Source organism: Xenia sp. Carnegie-2017, unplaced genomic scaffold, assembly GCF_021976095.1.
Source record: "Xenia sp. Carnegie-2017 unplaced genomic scaffold, XeniaSp_v1 HiC_scaffold_19, whole genome shotgun sequence".
NCBI lineage: Eukaryota > Metazoa > Cnidaria > Anthozoa > Malacalcyonacea > Xeniidae > Xenia > Xenia sp. Carnegie-2017.
Window position 1 is genome coordinate 1261037 of NW_025813481.1, and position 23779 is coordinate 1284815.

General features: G+C 36.8%; 2 protein-coding genes across 2 annotated transcripts; both read left to right on the plus strand.

Moving 5' to 3' along the window:
- The first annotated feature begins 20 nt into the window (after positions 1-20).
- LOC124438416 (ras-related protein Rab-14) lies at positions 21-4875 on the plus strand. Its single transcript, XM_046988545.1, has 10 exons — positions 21-129; positions 485-547; positions 1145-1198; positions 1281-1395; positions 1623-1685; positions 1760-1826; positions 2175-2262; positions 2881-2911; positions 3073-3141; positions 4020-4875. The coding sequence occupies exons 2-10, from the start codon at positions 493-495 to the stop codon at positions 4129-4131; spliced, it is 654 nt and encodes a 217-aa protein (XP_046844501.1). The 5' UTR covers positions 21-129; positions 485-492; the 3' UTR covers positions 4132-4875.
- Positions 4876-5092: 217 nt separating this feature from the next.
- LOC124438817 (EH domain-binding protein 1-like) lies at positions 5093-22333 on the plus strand. Its single transcript, XM_046989033.1, has 24 exons — positions 5093-5344; positions 6413-6470; positions 6571-6723; positions 7418-7599; positions 8333-8454; positions 8896-9116; positions 9321-9372; positions 9545-9662; positions 10287-10335; positions 10449-11810; positions 12259-12324; positions 13716-13817; positions 13988-14093; positions 14211-14347; positions 15208-15303; positions 15868-16243; positions 18954-19076; positions 19344-19402; positions 19596-19664; positions 19933-20056; positions 20381-20477; positions 20663-20736; positions 21105-21219; positions 21796-22333. The coding sequence occupies exons 1-24, from the start codon at positions 5235-5237 to the stop codon at positions 21881-21883; spliced, it is 4059 nt and encodes a 1352-aa protein (XP_046844989.1). The 5' UTR covers positions 5093-5234; the 3' UTR covers positions 21884-22333.
- The last annotated feature ends 1446 nt before the right edge of the window (positions 22334-23779 follow it).

Sequence of the window (23779 nt, forward strand, 5' to 3'; positions counted from 1 at the left end):
GGCTCAGGCTCCCCAGAAGTCTTGGCGCACCCTGTACATATCCTGTATATGTTGAAATTGAACATTTTTCAAGAAAATTTATTGTTTTTGTATTTTCGAAGGGTCAAAATCTGACTTCCTCATCATAAGGTATGTATCTTAATACTTTTTCCATCCAGTCTTGCTTTCCCAAATCTCAAATTTACCTCATACAGGCAGTTTTTATGGTGTCGACTTTCGCATTTTGCTGACTGGCTAATGTCTAATTCAGAAATTCATTGACAAAACAAACCTTTTTTGTGGAATGTTCTAAAACTCATTTTGATCAAGTTTCATTTATTTAATCATCGCACAGAGGTCCAAGAGCGTGTCTTTAGTGTTAGATAAAGTGATATTTCTATTAATCTTTGGTGAAACGAGTTCAAATTACAATTGACGTTATTTCGAATTCAATTGCTTGCCTTTGTATTGTTAGCTAAATTTCATTTAATACAAATTCTTTCAGAGAGGATCATGGCTGCTACTGGGCCGTACAATTATTCTTACATATTCAAGTACATCATAATTGGTTAGTAAAAACTAAAAACTGTGTAAACTTATACCAGTGTATTTTGTAGTTTGTGTGAGTAAATTGTTCATCAAGTACTTGTAATTGACGGCATTAGTACATGTAACTTCTAAGAAATTTGTGAATTACAAGAAGTGTTTTACCTCTGTCAGTAAATATTGATATTTTTAAAAGTTTTTCATGCACATGTAATGTTAATTGAAAGCTTGTTGCTAAATGAAGGGTTTGGCTTTATCATGAAAACCTGCTCATTTAACTCGTTCAATGTGGTGTTATTTTCAGCCCAATGCTAAATATTTTATACATGTAGCAAAAATATTTTGTCACATTAATTAAATGTTGATTTGGCAACTACCATTATGTAGACTGAAGTTTGCTATTGCAGTGAAGAGTTGATAAATTATGCTTTGCAGCTTTTAAAACTAATGAAATACGATATGGTTTTCCATTTTTTACAAAGTGAATAGAATTTTATTTAAAAATATTCAAGAATCGATATCAAAACTAGACAATTGCTGTATTTGATGGGGGTTTTGTCAAAGCATTTTGCAAGTTCGCTTTATCACAACCTTTCACAAGCAAAGAAATCATTTTTAGGTGACATGGGTGTGGGAAAGTCGTGTCTTCTTCATCAATTTACAGAGAAGAAATGTAACTAAATTGTGCTTTTGGTGTTTTGTTGTTTTTGTCATGTATTTCACTTTCACTATGGCCTGGTAACTATTTGCTTTAGTTATGGCCGACTGCCCTCATACTATTGGTGTAGAATTTGGAACTAGAATCATCGAAGTAGCCGGTCAGAAGATAAAGTTGCAGATTTGGGACACAGCTGGTCAAGAGAGATTTAGGTAAGTTAGGGAGATTTTGATTTAGATTAGGTAAGTTTGAGAGATTTAGGTAAATTAGAGAGATTGATATTTAGACTTAGATTTAGATTTAGTTTTAGATTTAGATTTAATTTTGGATTTAGATTAGGTAATTTAGAGAGATTTAGGTAAATTGAGATTTGCATGTATCATACTTCAACACTTTTTCTACAAACTTCTTTCAGTTGGTATTTCTATTTTTAAATCAGGGCTGTAACACGAAGCTACTACAGGGGTGCCGCAGGAGCATTGATGGTATATGATATTACAAGGTCGGCTTGAAGGAAGCACTTCAAATATATATGCCATGACACATACAGTTAATATGAAAATTTATTTTGCATAGGAGAAGTACGTACAATCATCTCAGTAGTTGGTTAACTGATGCAAGAAATCTTACAAATCCTAATACGGTATGTATTTACCATTATAAGTTTGGGTTTGGTGTGAGGCATGCTTTAAATATCAATTCTTGATCATTTTTAGGTCATATTTCTGATTGGTAATAAGTCAGATTTAGAACATGCTTTGAATATCAATTCTTGATCATTTTAGTCATATTTCTGATTGGTAATAAGTCAGACTTAGAGCATGCTTTAAATATCAATTCTTGATCATTTTAGGTCATATTTCTGATTGGTAATAAGTCAGACTTAGAACATGCTTTGAATATCAATTCTTGATCATTTTAGGTCATATTTCTGATTGGTAATAAGTCAGACTTAGAACATGCTTTGAATATCAATTCTTGATCATTTTAGGTCATATTTCTGATTGGTAATAAGTCAGACTTAGATGCACAGAGAGATGTCACATACGACGAGGCAAAACAATTTGCAGAAGAAAATGGTAGGTTGAAAACTGAACCCCACCTAGTATCATTGTGTTTGTGTTGTTGTTTCTGTAATTACTCAAATTGCATATTGTGGGAAATGGGATGATATTCGTCTGAAAATGGCTCTTGGCACAATTTTAGTTCTTTCAGTTTAATAACAGAAGACTAGTAAGCAATGTTTTAAGTATCATTTGCTAACACTTAGTTTTAATTTTTCCTCCCTTTGTTTTCACGTGGAAATTTTATTCAAAAGAACTATTAAGTTCAACAGGTAGGTCCTTGTAGGTTCAACAGGTAGGTCCTTGTAGGTTCAACAGGTTCAGTAGTTCATATTCTGTTGTGAAAATGACTTGCACTGATCTGCTCTCAAATTCTCCCAAACGTCCCCTCTCTAGTTCTGCTAAACGTCTCCTCTCAAGTTCTTCTAAACGTCTCTTCTCAAGTTCTTCTAAATGCCACTTCAGTCTGCATATACAAGTACAAACATAGCAAATTTTATTTATTAAATGGTTACTTGCAAGGATGGGATAATGGTTTAATTTTTTAATGATTACTTTAGGATTTACTTAAGATAATTGTGGAATGTGTTAGATTTTTGGGCGGATTGTATTGTTGAACGTCATGTTTTTTAGGATTATTATACTGTGAAGCTAGTGCGAAAACGTAAGTACAGCATCATTTTTCACAATTTTTTTATTTCATGTTTTCAATGTAATGATAAGCGTTGGGATGAATAGTGACTTCCAGACAGTGTTGAATGGACTATGTCAATCAAATGGGATCTGTATTTCGGACACTGTTTCTAAGCATTGTCTTGTATTTAGTGGAGAAAATGTCGAGGAAGCGTTCTTGGAAACGGCGAAAAAGATTTATCAGAATATTCAGGACGGAAGGTACGTAATGTGACGAGTGATTTAGAAGGAGATTCATTGCGGGCCCTGGTTTCAATTTGAGACTCAGTAAAAATGCGTGCGCACACATTCAAGATATAACATTAAGGGGCTGAGTAAATGAACCCGGATAGCTGAGATTCAGCTAAGCGTTTAATGGAAACGATTCATTACTCGTCATCAGATAAAACTTCTCAAGCAATTTGACAATATTCTGGTTTGATAACTATACCGTAACATTTAAAATTAAAACAACCAATTCGACCTAATTTGAGAATTTCAACAGGAATGACTTATGCCGTTTAAGGAACAGTTCTAATTTTTACGCTTAAAGTTTTGCCCCCTTTCAATGCCTTCATTTCAGTTCACGCCACACTGAATTCTGGTTGGCCGGGATCATGTAAACAGCCCTTAACTCAGGTTGGCCGGGATCATGTAAACAGCCCTTAACTCAGGTTGGATCATGTAAACAGCCCTTAACTCAGGTTGGCGGGATCATGTAAACAGCTCTTAACTCAGGTTGGCCGGGATCATGTAAACAGCCCTTAACTCAGGTTGGCCGGGATCATGTGAACAGCCAGTGCTGTAGAACTAAATTTATCAGATGAGGGCTCTCTTGACGTTTTTGTCAATAGTGCCCTTTTAAAATTACCCATTTCAAAGGTAGAAGGGGGCTCCTCCCCAAGCGCCCTCCCCACTTCTACAGCACTGTAAACAGCCCCTAACTCAGGTTGGCCCAGCTCTTTGGAAACTGTTTTAGCCAGTTGTAGGTGACCAGTAGGCTCGGACAAACATTAATTGATTAATTTAGCCAACGCACCGGTAAATTCATGGACTTGTTAGGGTATTTTCTGACGAAGTAATCTTTTTGAAATTTTCAGTTTGGACTTAAACGCTGCTGAATCTGGCGTTCAACACAAACCATTGACAGGTCGAACACCCAATGCAATCGCTACTGATCAGAAGGAATCCCAGGACAAATGCAACTGCTAAGTCGTGTCTGGCTGGTCTTTCTTATCCAGTATATAAATATTGCTAATTCTATAGAAGTAATAGCTAGTGATGTGGAACAATGATAAATCACGGATTCACCGACTTTAATGAATGTTGTGTGTCAAGTAGGTGTTTGACACCTGGTAAAAATTAAATCAGGATGTCCATAGCGCTTTAAAAGACACGTCGAGGGCACGTGCATGTACGTCAAAATTCTTTAAAGAAAATCATGAACAAAGAATGCTAACTTATAGAAAGTCATCGTCAGTGATTTTTGTTTAATTTAATCGCTACATGCCATCGACTTGCCATTCAGCCGGATCAGGAAACAGGGCACCCCTCCCCCCCGAATACAATCAAATTGTAGGACGGAGTATTCTCACGAAAAACCATCCAGGGGTTGTTGCCCTCTTTGCTGCACCGGCCGGCTGGTGAATGTGTGGCGTATTGCGTTAACATAAAAATCACTGGACGTAATGGAGTGTTTGTTTGTATTCTTTGCCAATAGTTTTAATTTTTTTCCAGTGTCACCTTGCGTTTATAAAGTCAGATGAAATCTTGTGCCCTTCGTGTTTTCTAGAGTGTAACATCACTTGATTTTTGTGACTGGCTAAGATTAGTTTGAATTCTCGCCCAAATTCATCATCATGGATTAATGAGGATCTGTCACCACCATACCTAGACATCGTTTTTCTCTTCGTTTGTATAACATAGAATTTTGAAAATATAAATTTCATCCTCTTATTAAATGCACTCAATTATTTAAATAAAATACACTGTGATGTTTTTAAGTGTTTAACATCCCACCAGTATATGACTGCTCGTAAATAACTGAAATATTTAAACGAAACGCCACCCACACGACTTGCTTTGCTCACAATATGGGCGATCCATTAAACCACTTGACGTTATCGGCATTTCATACGTCACTACACTAAACTACTAGTGCCATTCCCCCCTTCCCCCACATGTCAGTCCGTGTAATAACATCTTCATGATTCATTTATGATATCTTTGTCACCGTGGAAAGTCTTCGATATGTGGTTTAAAATGTACTTCGAATTTGACTAATTCAGAGTTCAGAACCCTGTTGAAGGAGCAATATGACATCCGTTTGGAAGCGAATACAACGAGTCGGCAAACGAGCCTCGAAATTTCAGTTCATCGCTTCCTATCAGACACTCACGTTAGAGTGTTGTCGTGATGGGAAATGGTGAGTTTCTCTACACAGCTGACATGCGTTAGCTTTTATTCATATTCGTGTTGTTTTATGAGAATTTGTTAGCAATAACTCTCATGCAAGGACGACTTATCTATATTAAGACCTACGTCAACGAAGACGATGAAAAAAACTACGGCTGTTAGCATCTGGTGTGAAAAGTTGTGTGATAAATCACGAATAGACGGTCATCATGTCTTCTTATAAATAAATTTACGGTTAGACAAAATGAGTGACGATGAAGTCAGAGCTATTCGTCGGAACTATTAGCATTTCTCAACCGAAAAGTGTGGATTTGGTTTCAGGTTATTGTTGAATTCGATGTTAAGACACACGTTTTCAAAAGTCCACGTTTCGTGTTTATTAGGAGTAGGATAACTTGAAGAATTTTTAATCTCAGATATATTTTGACGTATGTTTATTTGTATTTTATCGCTAATGGCTAATTGATGACAAGCAAATTTTAAACCTAGAATCACGTTCAATCTCTTTGATATTTGACCGAACGCAATGCCCTACATAACGTTTGAACTACTTTCGCGGAAATGAAAAATACAGTGTGATTTTTTATTTTACTTTCGAAATGCTCAGGAACTAGCTTGGCAAAATGATAGTTGCAGATTTTATAGTTCACTGCCTCTCTCTCAATTGCGTTATTAATTGAATGTATTTCTGTCACTCGTTGCGTGGAAATTTAATCCTCTCGTTTAAAATTTATGTAAATATTGGTTTTTCTTTTGAGGTCAAGTGGACTCATTTATCAATTTTTCATTTTACTCAAAACTTCATATTTGCGGAAATGTAAATTGCATGTGTGGTTGAAAAAGTGATTGCAATTTTTGTGTGGTCTTTGTTTGAAGGTAGAAATAGTGAATTTGTACTATCGAACTTTGCAAACTCACTCTATTTTTACTATGGAATTGAATTTTTTGCCATCTTGATGAGTGGTCAGTTGAAACATGAATGAAATACACGTCCTGGTTCTACAAATCTTATATATGTGCAATTTATGATTATATGAAGCACTATTCCAATGATAACCATATTTTTGCTCATGAATAGGCAACCAAACAAGCTTAGTGTATTATGGACAAGAAGAAACAGACGAAAAGCTGTTAAGGTATTGTACATATATGTGATTTGACAGTTTCTCCACATATCCTTCTTAAGACCTTTTATTGTTTTCACATGATCAACATTAATACTGTTGTGCTTGTTAGCCAGAAACATGGCAACCGAGTATTGCAAATCCATTTCGAGGTATGATTGTCTGGACTGACCCAGAAGAAGTAGAGATCAGTGTGACATTATACAAAGATGCCAGAGAAGGAAGTCCTTACGAAGATAAACTATGGACGTTTGTTATTGAAGACGTACGTGTTGTGTAATATTTCTGTAAATCATCATTACGTGGCTCTCACTCATGTATGTATTGCACAAAATTAAATTAGAATTGTGTGTATTAGTTCATAAAACATGATCATCCAATGAAGGTAAGGAATTATTACTGTATGAAGAACTTTCCTTATATGTACAAGGCTATGTGGTACCAGACTCATAAACCAAGTGTAAAATCTTCATTCAGCATTGCATAGATAATCCGGACAGGAAACTTTGCAAACTGCACACCCAAGATCTCGGGTATGCAGTACAAACTTTCCAATCTGGTCAATAACTTTTTGTTCCAGGATATGGTATTGCAAATAGTATTCGGTGTGTGAAAAGACTGGGACTAGTTGAATTGCTGGCTTGTAATTTTGTTAGCCTTTCTGTTATATTCAGTTCTGCTCCAGAACAAATAAATTTTGTGTTAATCACTACTCAATCATGCAAATTCTCAGAGTCAGCTGATTTGAAAAATGAGCGGTTTTTTTGAAACACCCCGGTGTTCATTGATCATACAAATCATGTCATTGAGATTTAACTTGAATTAAGGACATGTTTGTCTTTGCCAATAAGTTTTTGTCAAATCAAGCTTCCATGTCACATGACCTCAGACCCAGGACTTTGCCAGCACCGTCAACCACCCTGGTGTGTATAAATAATCTTATTTCATTATTTCTTTAGGAATCCATTAACGGAAAGCGGCGACCTGTTGCCAGTGTTTCGGTGAACATGGCGGACTATCATAGCATAGATCTTCAGACGTTTTGTCTGAACCTTCCCCTTCGACCTGCTTCAAAAAAAGTTGTCTCGGCTTCATTGGAACTTAATCTTGCCTGCGTTCTTCTCAAGGAAGGAAATGCAACGTATGTTTGTCGATCTACTCGTTTTTCATTCTTATCAAAGGATTACGAACGTAGATTTATGTGTAAGCAAGCAAAGAAAAGGGATGCCTTCTTTATGACCTTTTTAAGTTGCAGTGTTGACTGTTAAAGTGAATGCCTTAAACCCAGGAGTATCATTACATATAGTAGATATAGATTGTCCGGGTTTGGGTTAGGGTTAGGTTAGGATTAGGATTAGGATTAGGGTTAGGGTTAGTGTCAGGACCGTAGGTGGGATACTGAGAAAGACTGTTGAGGTTGATTGACGTTTCTACATTTTTTGTCATCCTACAGTCCCGTGACTCAGAAGAGGACTACCGCTAAGGTTTTCGAAACGTCCGTCAACATCAACACCAATAGTCCTTCTCAGTACTCTACTATCCCTGGCGATCCACTCGTGCAAGCGCGCAATTACTTGAATTTTTATATTAGTCTTATGCCAGTATACTTAACGCTCATTTACACTCGCACTCATTAAGTGCGACATAAAAATCGCACTCAGTCTAATAATTGGCAAAGTCATTTCTCCATCTATGGCGAGATCTGCTCCTAGATATTTCAAATCAACTAACAAGTTGAGTGAAATTGCGGTCTTCGAACAGTTATGAAGTGCTTTTAAAGTCTCACTCATTGAGTGTGAGTGTGAGTGGCGTTTTAGGATACGGGTTTTAGTCTTGTCCGAGATGTCGACCGATTTTCTTTCCATCTTTGACAGAGATGAAGATATGATAAGCATGAGCAGTCTACTCAGTTTGAACGATCCTTATGGCTCCAGCGACTTAGACACGGGAAGGAACTTCAAACGAAATGCGGGAAAACGTCTTTCCCTGCGATCAGGTGAAATCATATTCCTGAGTGTTATTTTTAAACCAGATCTTGCAGTACCATTGTTGTAGCGAGTGTTATTTTTACACCAGATCATGCAGTACCATTGTTATAGCGAATGTTATTTTTACACCAGATCATGCAGTACCATTGTTGTAGCCAGTGTTATTTTTACACCAGATCATGCAGTACCATTGTTGTAGCGAATGTTATTTTTACACCATATTAGGCAGTACCATTGTTGTAGCGAATGTTATTTTTACAACATATTAGGCAGTACCATTGTTGTAGCGAATGTTATTTTTACACCATATTAGGCAGTACCATTGTTGTAGCGAATGTTATTTTTACACCATATTAGGCAGTACCATTGTTGTACTAGTGTTAATTTTCAACAAACGGTCCAATAACGATTCGAAATTCCAGACGTGTAACTTTTTCATGTAATTCTAGTTAAGACACACAACAAACCAACGTTCAACATGTCTACGAGCTCAGACCACAATAAACAAGCAAGGAAAAGTTTCAGAGACAAGAGCAAGCGAGGAAAGAATGAACTCCTCAATAAATCATTTCCTTTAACCAATCACGTTGTCCCAAATGGTCTGAATATTGCTACGAGCACGAGTGATACATGTGAACAGACCGCTGACACGCAAACTAGACCCACCGTGGTAAGTTCTCCGTTTTTGTGTATGCCCTTAGATATTTATATGGATCCCTTTACTTCGTGTTTCTCACGAGAGCTCAGCCCGTGATCACTGTCTACTTCGTACAGCGGTGTGACTTAAAGCTCACGAAAATAACCGTTTTGTCCACAATTTACCATTTGATTTACATGGATAATACAATACAACCCATTCTATGAATTTCTTTAGAAAAAGAGAAAGAGCGAGGAAAAAATGTCTCGTGCCGAGGAAAGTTTATTGAGTGAGTAAAACTATGATTAAAATGTTAATTTTGAATATTTAATCTTACCAAATATTGATGTGATACAATATACTCATAGTACAAGAAGCATGTCTATTGTATCGGAACCTATTTGAAAATTGAGGTAGCTATCTACAAACAATCGACGAGTTCTCGTTTGCTTCTTTCCTAGAATGGTGTCAGGATTGTGTTGCGTCATACGAGAATGTTGAAGTCATAGACATGACGTCATCATGGAAAAATGGTTTGGCATTCTGTGCCATTGTGCATTATTTTCATCCTAATATGATGTGAGTTATGACGTATCCGCAGTTGTTTGATTTTTATGTTGTTTACATGACGTATATCACTGATGTTCATATTACACGGATAGCGCATTTCTTATATTGGAATACTAAATTTTGAAGCTAACTAATCAGATGCAGTACCATATTCAACAGAGTCATACAAATGAGAAATTTGTTGTAAACATGTGATGATTGCAACGTTAACAATGAAGTCCTAAACACGAACCAAATGACATCGAAACACGAGGCAACCTAAACACGAACCTAAACATGAACCAAACTAAACACGAACTAAACTAAACACGAACCAAACTAAACACGGACCAAACTAAACACGAACCAGACTAAACACGAACCAACCTAAACACGAACCAAACTAAACACGAGATATCGATATTGAGTTGAGTGACAATATTTAGACAAACGCAGTTTGAAACAAGCGCATGCAAAACAACACACAGAATTTTCTTACACGTTGTCTGGTGCAGTTAAAACCTACACATGTCCTACACATGTCGTAAACATGTCCTACACATGTCTTACACATGTCTTACAAATGTCCTACACATGTCTTACACATGTCTTACAAATGTCCTACACATGTCAGCAATTTCTTTAATCTTTCAGAGATTTTGCGAATTTGAAGGCTGATGACATCAGGGAAAACAATAGACTCGTAAGTTCTGTTATCATTCTATTTAGTGTTTGATATGTCGTAGAAAGGAAAAAACAAGGGGGGGGGGACGATGAGCATGTGTTTTTCTAATCTATGTCTACACTCATGTATAGGCTTTTGAGGCGTTTGAGTATCTTGGTATATCAAGGATGTTAGATCCAAATCAAATGGTTTTATCAACCATTCCTGATAAACTTCTCATTATGACATATTTACATCAAATTAAAGAATTCTTTACGAAAAGGACGACGTCACGTGAGCGTGCCGAAAAGACGGATGACGACAAAGTTTCCATGGCTGCGATAGCCGAGGCTGAGCGAAAACTAAGACTGAATACTGCGTCATTGTTAAAAGATATGGAGAAAGATGATTTTGCCATTAAGGATGAGTATAGCAAAAAGGTGGATGAGCCGGTTGATAAAACGGAAGCCTTAGAAGTTGTTGAAACGGATTCAGTAGAAGTTGAAAAAATGGATATCTTAGACTCTAACAAAACAGATACGTTAAAGCTTGACGAAAAATATACCTTTGATAATAGATCAAATAACGTTGATAAAACGAAGAAGTTAGTTGTGAGTAAAACGGATACCTCAAATGATAGAACGGTTGACTCGGGAGATGATCAAGTTCGTGCTCAAAATAATAGCCAGCAAAAACTAGAGTACGAGGCCAATCCTGGTTTTAATCCATTCGACGAAGATGATCACATCACTCAGAGTGACGTTAAGGCCGTGGAAGACAGACGTGTGGACAATAAATTAAATGATAAAATACCAGCAGAAACGCGTGAAAAGGATTGGAATAAGGAGAAAAGTATTTTCAGTGAAAATAAATTGGAAGATTCTCAAGAAAACGACAACGTTTCTTTACAGAATCCAAAGCCACAAAGAAAAGAAATATCCTCTAAAAATCTTGACGAAAATACAACTAGGGAGAATAAGATCCACCACGAAGATCCGTGGCGTCGTGAGGAGAGTGCAGAGACTGGGAAACAAGTCTCTAGTCCAAAAGGAAAGCTTGGTGTGAAGAACAGTAATCCTGTTCAACAAGTGTATTTTGCTAAGCCTGGGTACAACCCTTTCCTGGACGATGATGGGGATCAAAAAGTCCTGGAAACAAATATAAATGATAGACATGATGCGGTCGCTGGGAGCAAAGGAAATACGTCCGAGGCTGGAAAGCAAGGTTCTTTGAATCCTTTTGACGAGGATTATGTTGATGATGAAGAGACTGTTGTCAGCGATATTGATAGTGTTTTAACTAGGACTACAAAAAAGCGAAGTTTAAACCCTTTTGACGATGACTACGAGGAGCCATTCGAGACAAATATAGACGATGACGCGAAAGAAGAAGGGACTGTAAAAGTTTCAGATACTAACAGGGAACTGGGAACGAATGAAACCTCTAGCAATAGGGAAAGTATGAACAATGTAAAGTCTCCTGATCATGGCGAACAACTAACCAATACAGCTAAGGTACCGTGAAGGATGTTACATAGTATTAGGTACAGTGAAGGATATCGCATGGTAATAGGTACAGTAAAGGATATCATATGGTATTAGGTACATTGAAGGATATCATATACTATTAGGTACAGTGAAGGATATCACATGGTATTAGGTACAATTAAGGATATCACATGGTATTAGCGGATCTTTTTATGGCGTATGTGCAGTTGAGGATGACCATGTAATGGCACTTTCTTTTACCTTTTCTGTAGACCTTGTTTTTGTTGTTTGAGATTGTTTGAAAAAGTATGCAAGATATCTCAAATACTTGGTGTAGCCCATTGTCATTTTTTTTATACAAAATTTCGCTAAAATGTCTGCTCATTTTGGCTTTTAATATCTGTTTAAATTGCTCGCAAGAGAAGTTTTTGTCCGCTGTCAATTCTTTCAACTTTAGACATTCTTTGTTGTGTAGTCCCCTTTAACGGCAAATTTGACAGAGGTTCGTGTGACGGAAGAAGGGCTGGAGTCAGAAAACATGGTAGGTGTGTTGTTATATGTCAGTATATAGTCTGTGTGTCTCTTCCTCTTCAAAGAAGGGTGGCAGGGGGAGCAGCAGCGCTTGCCATTTAAAGTATGTCAAAGTCCAGAAGATGCATGTCAGTATATAGTTTGTTTGTGTGTCTCTTCTTCCTCAAAGGAGGAGCAGCAGCGCTTGCCATTTAAAGTAAGTCAAAGTCCAGAAGATGCATGTCAGTATATAGTGTGTTTGTGTGTCTCTTCTTCCTCAAAGAAGGGGGAGCAGCAGCGCTTGCCATTTAAAGTAAGTCAAAGTCCAGAAGATGCATGTCAGTATATAGTTTGTTTGTGTGTCTCTTCTTCCTCAAAGAAGGGGCAGCGCTTGCCATTTAAAGTAAGTCAAAGTCCAGAAGATGCATGTCAGTATATAGTTTGTTTGTGTGTCTCTTCTTCCTCAAAGAAGGGGGCAGCGCTTGCCATTTAAAGTAAGTCAAAGTCCAGAAGATGCATGTCAGTATATAGTGTGTTTGTGTGTCTCTTCTTCCTCAAAGAAGGGGAGCGCTTGCCATTTAAAGTAAGTCAAAGTCCAGAAGATGCATGTCAGTATATAGTGTGTTTGTGTGTCTCTTCTTCCTCAAAGAAGGGGGAGCAGCAGCGCTTGCCATTTAAAGTAAGTCAAAGTCCAGAAGATGCATGTCAGTATATAGTTTGTTTGTGTGTCTCTTCTTCCTCAAAGAAGGGGCAGCGCTTGCCATTTAAAGTAAGTCAAAGTCCAGAAGATGCATGTCAGTATATAGTTTGTTTGTGTGTCTCTTCTTCCTCAAAGAAGGGGGAGCGCTTGCCATTTAAAGTAAGTCAAAGTCCAGAAGATGCATGTCAGTATATAGTTTGTTTGTGTGTCTCTTCTCCCTCAAAGAAGGGGGCAGCGCTTGCCATTTCAAGTAAGTCAAAGTCCAGAAGGTGCAAATTTGTAGTTGGTACTATAGTTCCTGTTTACTGGCGTTGAAGTCACTTATTGGGACTCTTGTAGAGGTCGAAGATAGACCGTGGAAGTTTTACTTTGATTATTGTGTTTGCATGAAGAAGGTGGCAGGAATTGTAGCTTGTGAATCCATTTTTGCAAGTTGACATAAAAACGTGAGCTAATTTAAAAGAAACGTCGTGTTGTCCATGTAGATTAACGAGAAATGAACCAATGGAGTTTGTCCATGTAGATTAACGAGAAATGAACCAATGGAGTTTGTCCATGTAGATTAACGAGAAATGAACCAATGGAGTTTAACATAAACCAAACCCGACATTTGCTAAATGATTTATTTTTAACGCTGGCATCAATATAGTTCTCAAATGGAAACGAAGGAATCACGGCTATACAATCGTCTTTGTGATAACCCAATCATGTTTTGAATTTAGGATTGTCATGAGAAATCTACACCCTCTCGCGGGCTGAACAGTGAACCCACGTCTCCACGTATGAGGATACCGTCATTTGAAGAATGGAAAGCAAAGAAATCTGTAAGTTTGGTATATTTCCGTAACATTATTGTAGCACATCTCGGTGAAATCAAAGATTCTGTGATAAGTTGTATTCAAACTGCCAATGCGTTCCGTGTCATGCACTGGTCTTGGACCTCTTCTTGAGTGGGGTTTTAATTTGTCATAGCTCAGTCCGTTACTTTTGACAGGACGAGGCGGCCAAACAAGATGCCAGACAAGCTCAAGTTCGTCAAATGATAAAAGAGGCAAGGGCAAAGTCCGTTCGTGCGCAGAACAATTCGAACCCAAACCAAGGTAGTGTCCTTTGAAATATGCACATTCATGTGTATTCAAAAAGAAATGAAACATAAAACGCCATTCGAGCGAAATTTTGCATTGAATAGAAACGATTCCTGCATTTTGCAATTTCAGAAGGCATGGACAAAACATCCGCGAGTGGCGTCACTACGTCTAGTCCCAGTCTTCCAAGGTTATATTCTTCCAAGAAATACAAGGCTCCGGAGCCTCCTAAGGCTGGAGCCCAAAGAAATTTGACGCCTAAATTAAAGGTACTTTTTTATTGTTTCGACGACGAGCAGCCGTAATTGTGATGATGGAGTGAGTTATATACGCATCTTCGCGACTCCTCCGTGAAAGAGGTGGCTAAATTGTACGAATGTACTCAGCACTCAGTACTCAACTCTTCAGGAAGAAGGGGCATAAGTAGTATGTAGTATCAACGCCTTCCAAAGAGGAAGAAATGAATTGTAAAGTTCAGGGCCGGTTGCACGACGCCTGGATAGCGTTATCCATTGGACAGCAAGTTTTTTTCACCTTTATAAAACCTTTTAAAAAGCAAAAAGTATAAGATTCGAACTGAACAATCACTGAAATAAAACATTGTTTCGATGATCACGAAAATTTCTTTGTCGTGAGAAAAATGTAAACACCTTTTTTACAAGTTTGAAGATTTTTGCAATCCAATGGATAACGCTATCCCGGCCTCGTGCAACCGGTCCCTGGTTTACAATTGGTGTAAATTGACTGTTTACGCACGATTATATAATGTTATATACCATGCGAAAATTGAATTCAGTAATTGTTTTTTTAATATTTGCGTCAACTACCTGTAATGCAAACAAAAACATTTCGATTTAAAACATTTTCGAAACTTTAGAAAACATGTCCCTGTCAGATTGTTCAATCAATTTCTTACAATTGTATAGAAAGTATTTCTAGATATAGACGTCATATTTACGTCATATTTACGTCATACTTACAGAATACCATGAAGTATTCGTAAAAAGACGTCAAAATTACAAATCTCAAAAATGATTTGCAGGTGGCTACCCAGTCAAAACCGAAATCGTTTTTGATTGAAAGACCAACTAACTATTGAAATATTAACTTTGCTTTCGTATTTTATCAGGAGGAGATAGATGCACAGAGGAAAATGAGCGAGAAAACACGAAAGACGCTGGAGACATCCCGTATAAAAAGAGTCAATCCAAGACAAGAGAACGTGGTGGGTTTCGATCTCTGGTTTTATGACCAGACATAAGTCGAATGTGATGTATTTTAGTAAAAACGCAAGGCTTACGTATTCCGGTTGCGAATTCTGATTGTAGAGGTGATGCATGATAATTAAGCCTGATCGTTTCTTGCCACATAAATATAAGCAAGAGTGTCCTCATTTGTGCCCTCAAAGTTTTGATAACATTGTGTTTATGCTTATGTCGCAATTGGCGATATGAAGCCGGTTGCAAGAAGGCCGACTAGCGCTATCCACTGGATATCAATATTTTTTAACACTTTAACAATCTGTTAAGGGGGGAAATCTAAGATTTCAACTGGACAATCGATTAAAACTGCATTTTTTTTATATTACGAAGTTTCGTTATCGTAAAGAAAACACAACCACTTTTTTCACAACTTTGAAAAATTGCTATCCAATTAATAACGCTATCCAGGCTTCAATATTGCCCCGGTGTAATTTAGAATAGCAAAACTTTCCAAATAAGGTAGAGTGCTCTAAAAACATGTAATCGTAAACACGAACATCTTGTTTAACACAATGACATCTTTTTAGTCCGAAGTTGAAGCGAAAAGCGAGAGACGTGAGAAGATTGAACAAGTGATTCGTGAAGCCAGGGATAAAAACTCGCACTCCCCGGCGACATCTCCCCCCGTCGGTGAAGATGGAAGCGTCGTGATTAGCCCGCCAAAACCACCTCGTTTGTATGCGTACAGGAATAAGCTTGATGGATGCGAAGAGCCTCGAGAGCCTGGTACGCTGGATAGCGAGGCGCCAGGAAGTGAAAGTGAAACGAAAGAAAAGAGTGCGGAACAGAACAACAAAGACCTACAAGAAAGTGAAGAGAATTCTTTACATCAAAATCCGTTCAAGTTAACTTTCAAAAAGAAAGAACCCGTTCCACAAGCTGTCGTGAAACCTTTAGCTGCAGGTGTGTTGAGATGCTTTTAAAAGAACGAACCATTATGTATACAAACATCCACCATTAATGCGAAAACATGTTCTGACGAACCATTATTGATACAAACATCCACCATTAATGCGAAAACATGTTCTGACAAACCATTATTGATACAAACATCCACCATTAATGCGAAAACATGTTCTGACAAACCATTATTGATACAAACATCCACCATTAATGCGAAAACATGTTCTGACAAACCATTATTGATACAAACATCCACCATTAATGCGAAAACATGTTCTGACGAACCATTATTGATACAAACATCCACCATTAATGCGAAAACATGTTCTGACGAACCATTATTGATACAAACATCCACCATTAATGCGAAAACATCTTCTGACGAACCATTATTGATACAAACATCCACCATTAATGCGAAAACATGTTCTGACGAACCATTATTGATACAAACATCCACCATTAATGCGAAAAAATGTTCTGACAAACCATTATTGATACAAACATCCACCATTAATGCGAAAACATCTTCTGACGAACCATTATTGATACAAACATCCACCATTAATGCAAAACATCTTCTGACGAACCATTATTGATACAAACATCCACCATTAATGCGAAAACATGTTCTGACAAACCATTATTGATACAAACATCCACCATTAATGCGAAAACATGTTCTGACGAACCATTATTAATACAAACATCCACCATTAATGCGAAAACATGTTCTGACGAACCATTATTGATACAAACTTCCACCATTAATGCGAAAACATCTTCTGACGAACCATTATTGATACAAACATCCACCATTAATGCGAAAACATGTTCTGACGAACCATTATTGATACAAACATCCACCATTAATACGAAAACATGTTCTGACGAACCATTATTGATACAAACATCCACCATTAATGCGAAAACATGTTCTGACGAACCATTATTGATACAAACATCCACCATTAATGCGAAAACATGTTCTGACGAACCATTATTGATACAAACATCCACCATTAATGCGAAAACATGTTCTGACGAACCATTATTGATACAAACATCCACCATTAATGCGAAAACATGTTCTGACGAACCATTATTAATACAAACATCCACCATTAATGCGAAAACATGTTCTGACGAATTATTATTGATACAAACATCCACCATTAATGCGAAAACATGTTCTGACGAACCATTATTGATACAAACATCCACCATTAATGCGAAAACATGTTCTGACGAACCATTATTGATACAAACATCCACCATTAATGCGAAAACATGTTCTGACGAACCATTATTGATACAAACATCCACCATTAATGCGAAAACATGTTCTGACGAACCATTATTGATACAAACATCCACCATTAATACGAAAACATGTTCTGACGAACCATTATTAATACAAACATCCACCATTAATGCGAAAACATGTTCTGACGAACCATTATTGATACAAACATCCACCATTAATGCGAAAACATCTTCTGACGAACCATTATTGATACAAACATCCACCATTAATACGAAAACATGTTCTGACGAACCGTTATTGATACAAACATCCACCATTAATACGAAAACATGTTCTGACGAACCATTATTGATACAAACATCCACCATTAATACGAAAACATGTTCTGACGAACCATTATTGATACAAACATCCACCATTAATGCGAAAACATTTTCTGACGAATTATTATTGATACGAACATCCACCATTAATGCGAAAACATGTTCTGACGAATTATTATTGATACAAACATCCACCATTAATGCGAAAACATGTTCTGACGAACTATTATTAATACAAACATCCACCATTAATGCGAAAACATCTTCTGACGAACCATTATTGATACAAACATCCACCATTAATGCGAAAACATCTTCTGACGAACTATTATTAATACAAACATCCACCATTAATGCGAAAACATCTTCTGACGAACCATTATTGATACAAACATCCACCATTAATGCGAAAACATGTTCTGACGAATTATTATTGATACGAACATCCACCATTAATGCGAAAACATGTTCTGACGAACCATTATTAATACAAATTAGAAGATACTGTGATTTTTATGCTTAACTCCTTTGATTGGTCATCGAACCAGTCTCTTCCCCCCCCCTGGATACATTAAATATGGCGAACCAATGACTCAAATTAATGTAGACGAGTTTTTTGAAAATAGACATGTTTTGACATCTCATGATGCCATCTTCAGTATGAATGAATCACATAAATAATACAAAGTTTATAAAAAAGTAATATGTATTTATTCACTCATACTGAAGATGGCATCATGAGATGTCGAAACATGTCTATTTTCATAAAACTCGTCGTCTACATCAAATGCGCATTAGCGATAGTGCTTTTACGAAATTATGATTCAAATTAAAATATTCCCGGAGTTGCCACATTGACGTATAGCGCTTGCAGAAAAATCACAAGATATGATCTTCCATATTATGTATTTTATGGTAAAAGTGCTGTTGATGTGCAAAACTGTGTACTAAATGCTTTGTGTTTACGATGATTGGTGGCTTGCATTCTCCTCAAGCAGTATTTTATTGCTGTTGTCCAATGAATCATGAGTTGTTATAACGAGCTACAAATGTTAGTTTGATCCGGTTAGTTGTGTTGTTTTTTGAGCAAATGTAGAAAATTTTTTTGTCTTGTAATCAGGTAATGTTCGTGAGACGAAGATCGATTTGAAGAAATACAGTGTGAAGACTCGTGGCGTCGCTGATATTGAAAATACAGAAAATAGCGTGACGCTGTCCTCCGCTACGCTTCCAAGCAGTCAAGGTTTTTCTTATTTTTGTTGACATATTTGTATACCATGGTACAAGTGGGATATGTGGGAAGGATATTGAAAATACAGAGACTAGTGTGAAGCTGTCCTCCGCTACGCTTCCGAGCAGTCAAGGTTTTTCTTATTTTCGTTGACATATTTGTATACCTTTGTACATACAAGTGGGGATAAGTGGGAAGGATATATAAGATGACCCTAAGGTTTAGTTTAGCATCTTTGTACTTCCTCTGAACAGACGACGCTTATTATTTGGTTTTCAGAATCGCTTTCGGAGCGTGGCCGTTCTTCTGAAGAAGATGTCAATAATATTTTGGATAATGTAAGTGAGCATCTTGGCTGTGAAATGCCTTTTTTTTATTAAGTTATGAAGGCTATCGTAATGAAAATGCGTATTTTATATGCATTTGAATCCCGAGATTATCACCCTACGAATATTGTATGAATACAAACTGCGCATACTGGAGATTTAGGGATGCTGAATGGGTTTCAATATCATACATTGGGTTTTTAAGGTGGAGACAACGTCAGAAAATGAAGAAAAAAGTGACGAAGAATTATATGACAACGGCGATGACGAAGAGGTTCGTTTAATGGAAAAGGACGCTTCGTCTTGTCCTGTATTTACTTCTTTTCATATATAGTCGGACAAATTTTGCCATGTAGTAGATAGCAGTATTAGTAATTTAAACCTGTCCCTTAACATAGTGTTAATGCTATGATCAGCGGCCACAAACCAACAATTGATTGATTTGTGCAACAAACATAATGAATAAACCGAGAAAAACGTGATGTTCTGCTCCTGATACACGGCCTAGACTTGTTCTCACGATTATCTTCTTGTATCTGTAGGGATTTCAAGATACATCTCAGTACGTTGAGCACGAGATTGCCGTGTTGGAAGAGGATCGCGCTGCCTTAGATCGCGTGGCCGTAAAACTCGAGAAAGAATTGAGAGAAGTCATGAATACGGAAGGTGAATTTTGTTACAGATATTTAAAGTCTACTGTTGATGGGAAAATGCCAGTAATCACGTGGTTTACTGCATGCAAAAGTGATGATCTCTTAGGATATTTAAGTACTGTGGTGGATCCATTTGTGAATTTCAACGCGAAAAATTTTAAGACCGTGGGAACTAGACTTAGATTTTACTGATTTTATAACATTGTGTGGTAACCTATAAATTGCATTAAAACAAAAAATATATTCTTGTATATTTATCATGTAAGTTCCTTGCGTCATCGTCTACTACGACCTGCTATTACGTCATCGTTTCTTTTGACAACGTTATCCTTTCCAGATTGTAAAGATGAAGAACAGAGACTGTTTCAAGAATGGTTTTTGCTTGTTAACAAGCGAAACGAAATTGTTCGAAGGCAGACCGAGCTGAGCATTCTGTAAGTGTTGTCCTAAGTGTGCTTGTTGCTTGATAGTCTGGTGTTGCATAGCGCCGACTCCTTCATGTGGCTCTTTCAAATCGTGTTTTGTGTTTAGGGAAGGTAGTTTAGGCTTAGCTTACACGAAGTACTCATGATGTCTTTTGTTTTTGAAGTTTTCAACATGGACGTTATCTATATTTTAGAGAAAAAGAAGAAGATTTGGAGAAGCGATTTGAGTTGTTAAACAGAGAACTGCGATTTTTAATGACTGACAAGCGTAAGAATTTTAAGTTCCCTATTTAAATTTGGTAGTCACGTGCACGTTTGAGGTGCCTATTTTTATAGTTTGTTAGTCACGTGTACGTTAGACTTGCCTATGTTTGTAGTTTGTTAGTCACGTGTTCGTTTTACTTGTTAATGTTTATAGTTTGGGGGTTGACGCACATTTTATTGTTTGGTGATCTGTACGTTTGATGTGCCTATTTTTCTTAGTTTGGTAGTCACGTGTGCGTTTGACATGCTTATTTTTTATAGTTTGGTAGTCACGTGATGTGCCTATTTTTCTTAGTTGGGTAGTCACGTGTACGTTTGACATGCTTATTTTTCATAGTTCGGTAGTCACGTGATGTGCCTTTTTTTTCTTAGTTCGAGAAAAAACCGCCCATGAGAAAAAACGCGAGGAACTTCTCCTTGCAGAATTGGTTCGTCTGGTCAACAAACGCGATGAATTAGTTCGAATCGAGGATTCTCAAATACAGGAGTAAGCGTATTCAATAAAGCAAAACATACCCCGAATCACACGCACATATAGAAATTATAAGCATTCAATTGAACAGATAGGCATTGAAATTCGAAAATATACATTCAACAGTATGAACATACATTTATTAGAGCTGTTGGAATGGTCATTTACGCCAATCGAGAATTATTAGAACAAATATAACAAATATTTGTGTATTTATTTATAATTAACATACAAATTATTATGCAAATTATGTTATATTTGTTCTAATCATTCTCGATTGGCATCAATCACTATACCTACATTTCTAATGAATGAATGTTTACGCTGTTAAATGCTGATAAATATTCTTAAATAAATATGTGTTTTGTTCAAGTGCATATGAATTGGTGCATTGAAGGTATTTTTGCGCTATTGATTGCATGCAGATGTAAAATATTGAATATTTTCCCAAATGACCCAGGAAAAGGTCTAATTAACGACGCCATCTTGATAATGAAACTGCAAGATTAATTACATCATCATTGTTCAATTAGAATTCAATAATTGCTGCAACATTATAATGACGTTCCATGAATTTTTTTTCTTTTCAAGGGCTGAGAAAGTCGCACGGCACGTTGAACATGTTGTGAGAAATACAAAGATTCCCAAGAAACAGCCGGCTGATTGTTGTATTCAATGATACAGTCAGAAATATATGTGAATATAATAACATTAAAACCGCTGAAGATTTTGAAACGAGAAAATTCTTCAATGCAGTGTGATGGCTTTACGATGTACTTTATGCTATATTGATGAGTTTTTTGTTGTCAAAATTTTGTATTGAGGTAGGAATTCTCCTTTTTATTAACTTGGAAAAAATCTAACGAGTTTCATTTCTGACTATTTTCGATACGAGCAAATAATGAGAGGGTACTTAGTCAAGTTATTTAAAAAGAAAGAATATATATATATATATATTATACATAGATAAATTAAAATGTTGCAAAAAAATTTGTTATCATGGTTGTAATCAAGCATAGTCAAGGTTGGAAAAATTATTCTTTACTATTTTGTACATGAAAGATATAAAAGTTCCCTTAAATATAGTTTATGAAATACATCGATGAGAATACATGCAATCTTCACGTACGAATATTTTGGTTGATATTTATGATTGGGAGAAACGAACAAATGTTATGTAAAAGTTGAAGAGTTTCTCTGATAAGACATTTTATTACTGTTTACGTGTTTTTAATTCTCCAAACTTAGGAGTACAACGATCTAATTTTTGCATTGAGCAAGAGTCGTTCCTTTAAATAACGATATCAACGAAGGCATTCATCTCATGATTGCAAATGCTTTAATCAGATTTGCTACTCTACTTGCTATCTAATTTGCCATAAATAGCAAAAACTGCCTACCCTGCAGTCTCGTGTTCTACTTAGGTTTCTGAAGATAAACTTGATTGTTTAGTAATGTAAGTTTACTTCAGAATGTAGTTCAAGAGAAGACCAAAGTTGCCATTACATGTATACAACGTCAATAGTATTTAAAGGTAGAACAAACAAAAATTCAATCAAAATAACGAAACATGCAAACGATGTAAGAAACGACAAATGCATTAAGTAAAAAATTACGGAGGACTATAGAAACCTTTCTTATGAAGACTAGTATGATTGTACTAAAAATAATTGTTTTTAAATTAAATGTAGATATGATCTTCGCACTTTGTTGGACAATACTTGTTTTGGCAATTACTTTGACAATTTAATTTGACTTCCGCCTCGTCATCATTCAGCTGACGGAAGTTGTGGTGGCGCTACCAGCTGTCGCCACGTTTACCAACCCTCAACTTTAAATTCAAACGTTTTTCTTTAATGTCTTGTCAGAGAGTAGTTCTCGTGCAGTCAGCTATCTTTTCACTGTCCGTTCTCAATTTTTGAAATTGGAAAAGAAGATGAGTCTAAAATCTGTGTTTCTGTTCACGGTTTGTGCTTGTTATGTGCTGGCACGACCTGCCGATGCACGCAAGGCCGAACGACCTAAACCTCACGAGTCGCGTCTTGAGAACGAAGCCTATCTGGAGAACGGCGAACACAACCCCGAATTCGACAAGGAAGCCTTCCTGGGCGATCAAAAGGAGGAATTCGACAGCTTGTCGCCGGAGGAAGCTAAAAAACGGCTCAAAATTCTGTTCAAGAAAATTGATGGTGACGAGGACAAGTTCGTTACTTCGGACGAACTCAAAGCATGGGTGAAAGAGGTGTTCAAGAAGAAGATGAACGATGGTGCTGAAAACGATATTAAGGAAAAGGACAAGAATGGTGATAGCTTTATTGACTGGGATGAGTTTTTGAAGGACAGCTATGGCGATGAATATAGTCCCGATGACGAAGAAATGAAAAAAATGGTCGAAAGGGACAGGACCCATTTTAATGTTGCCGATGCAAATAAAGATGGCAAATTGACTGCTGCAGAATTTGGCACCTTTTTGCACCCAGAAAACAGCGAGGAAATGAAAGCCTTGAATGCGAAAGAAACTCTCGAAGGTAAGCATGTCAATACTCGATGATCATGAACGGTTAGATGTGTTACA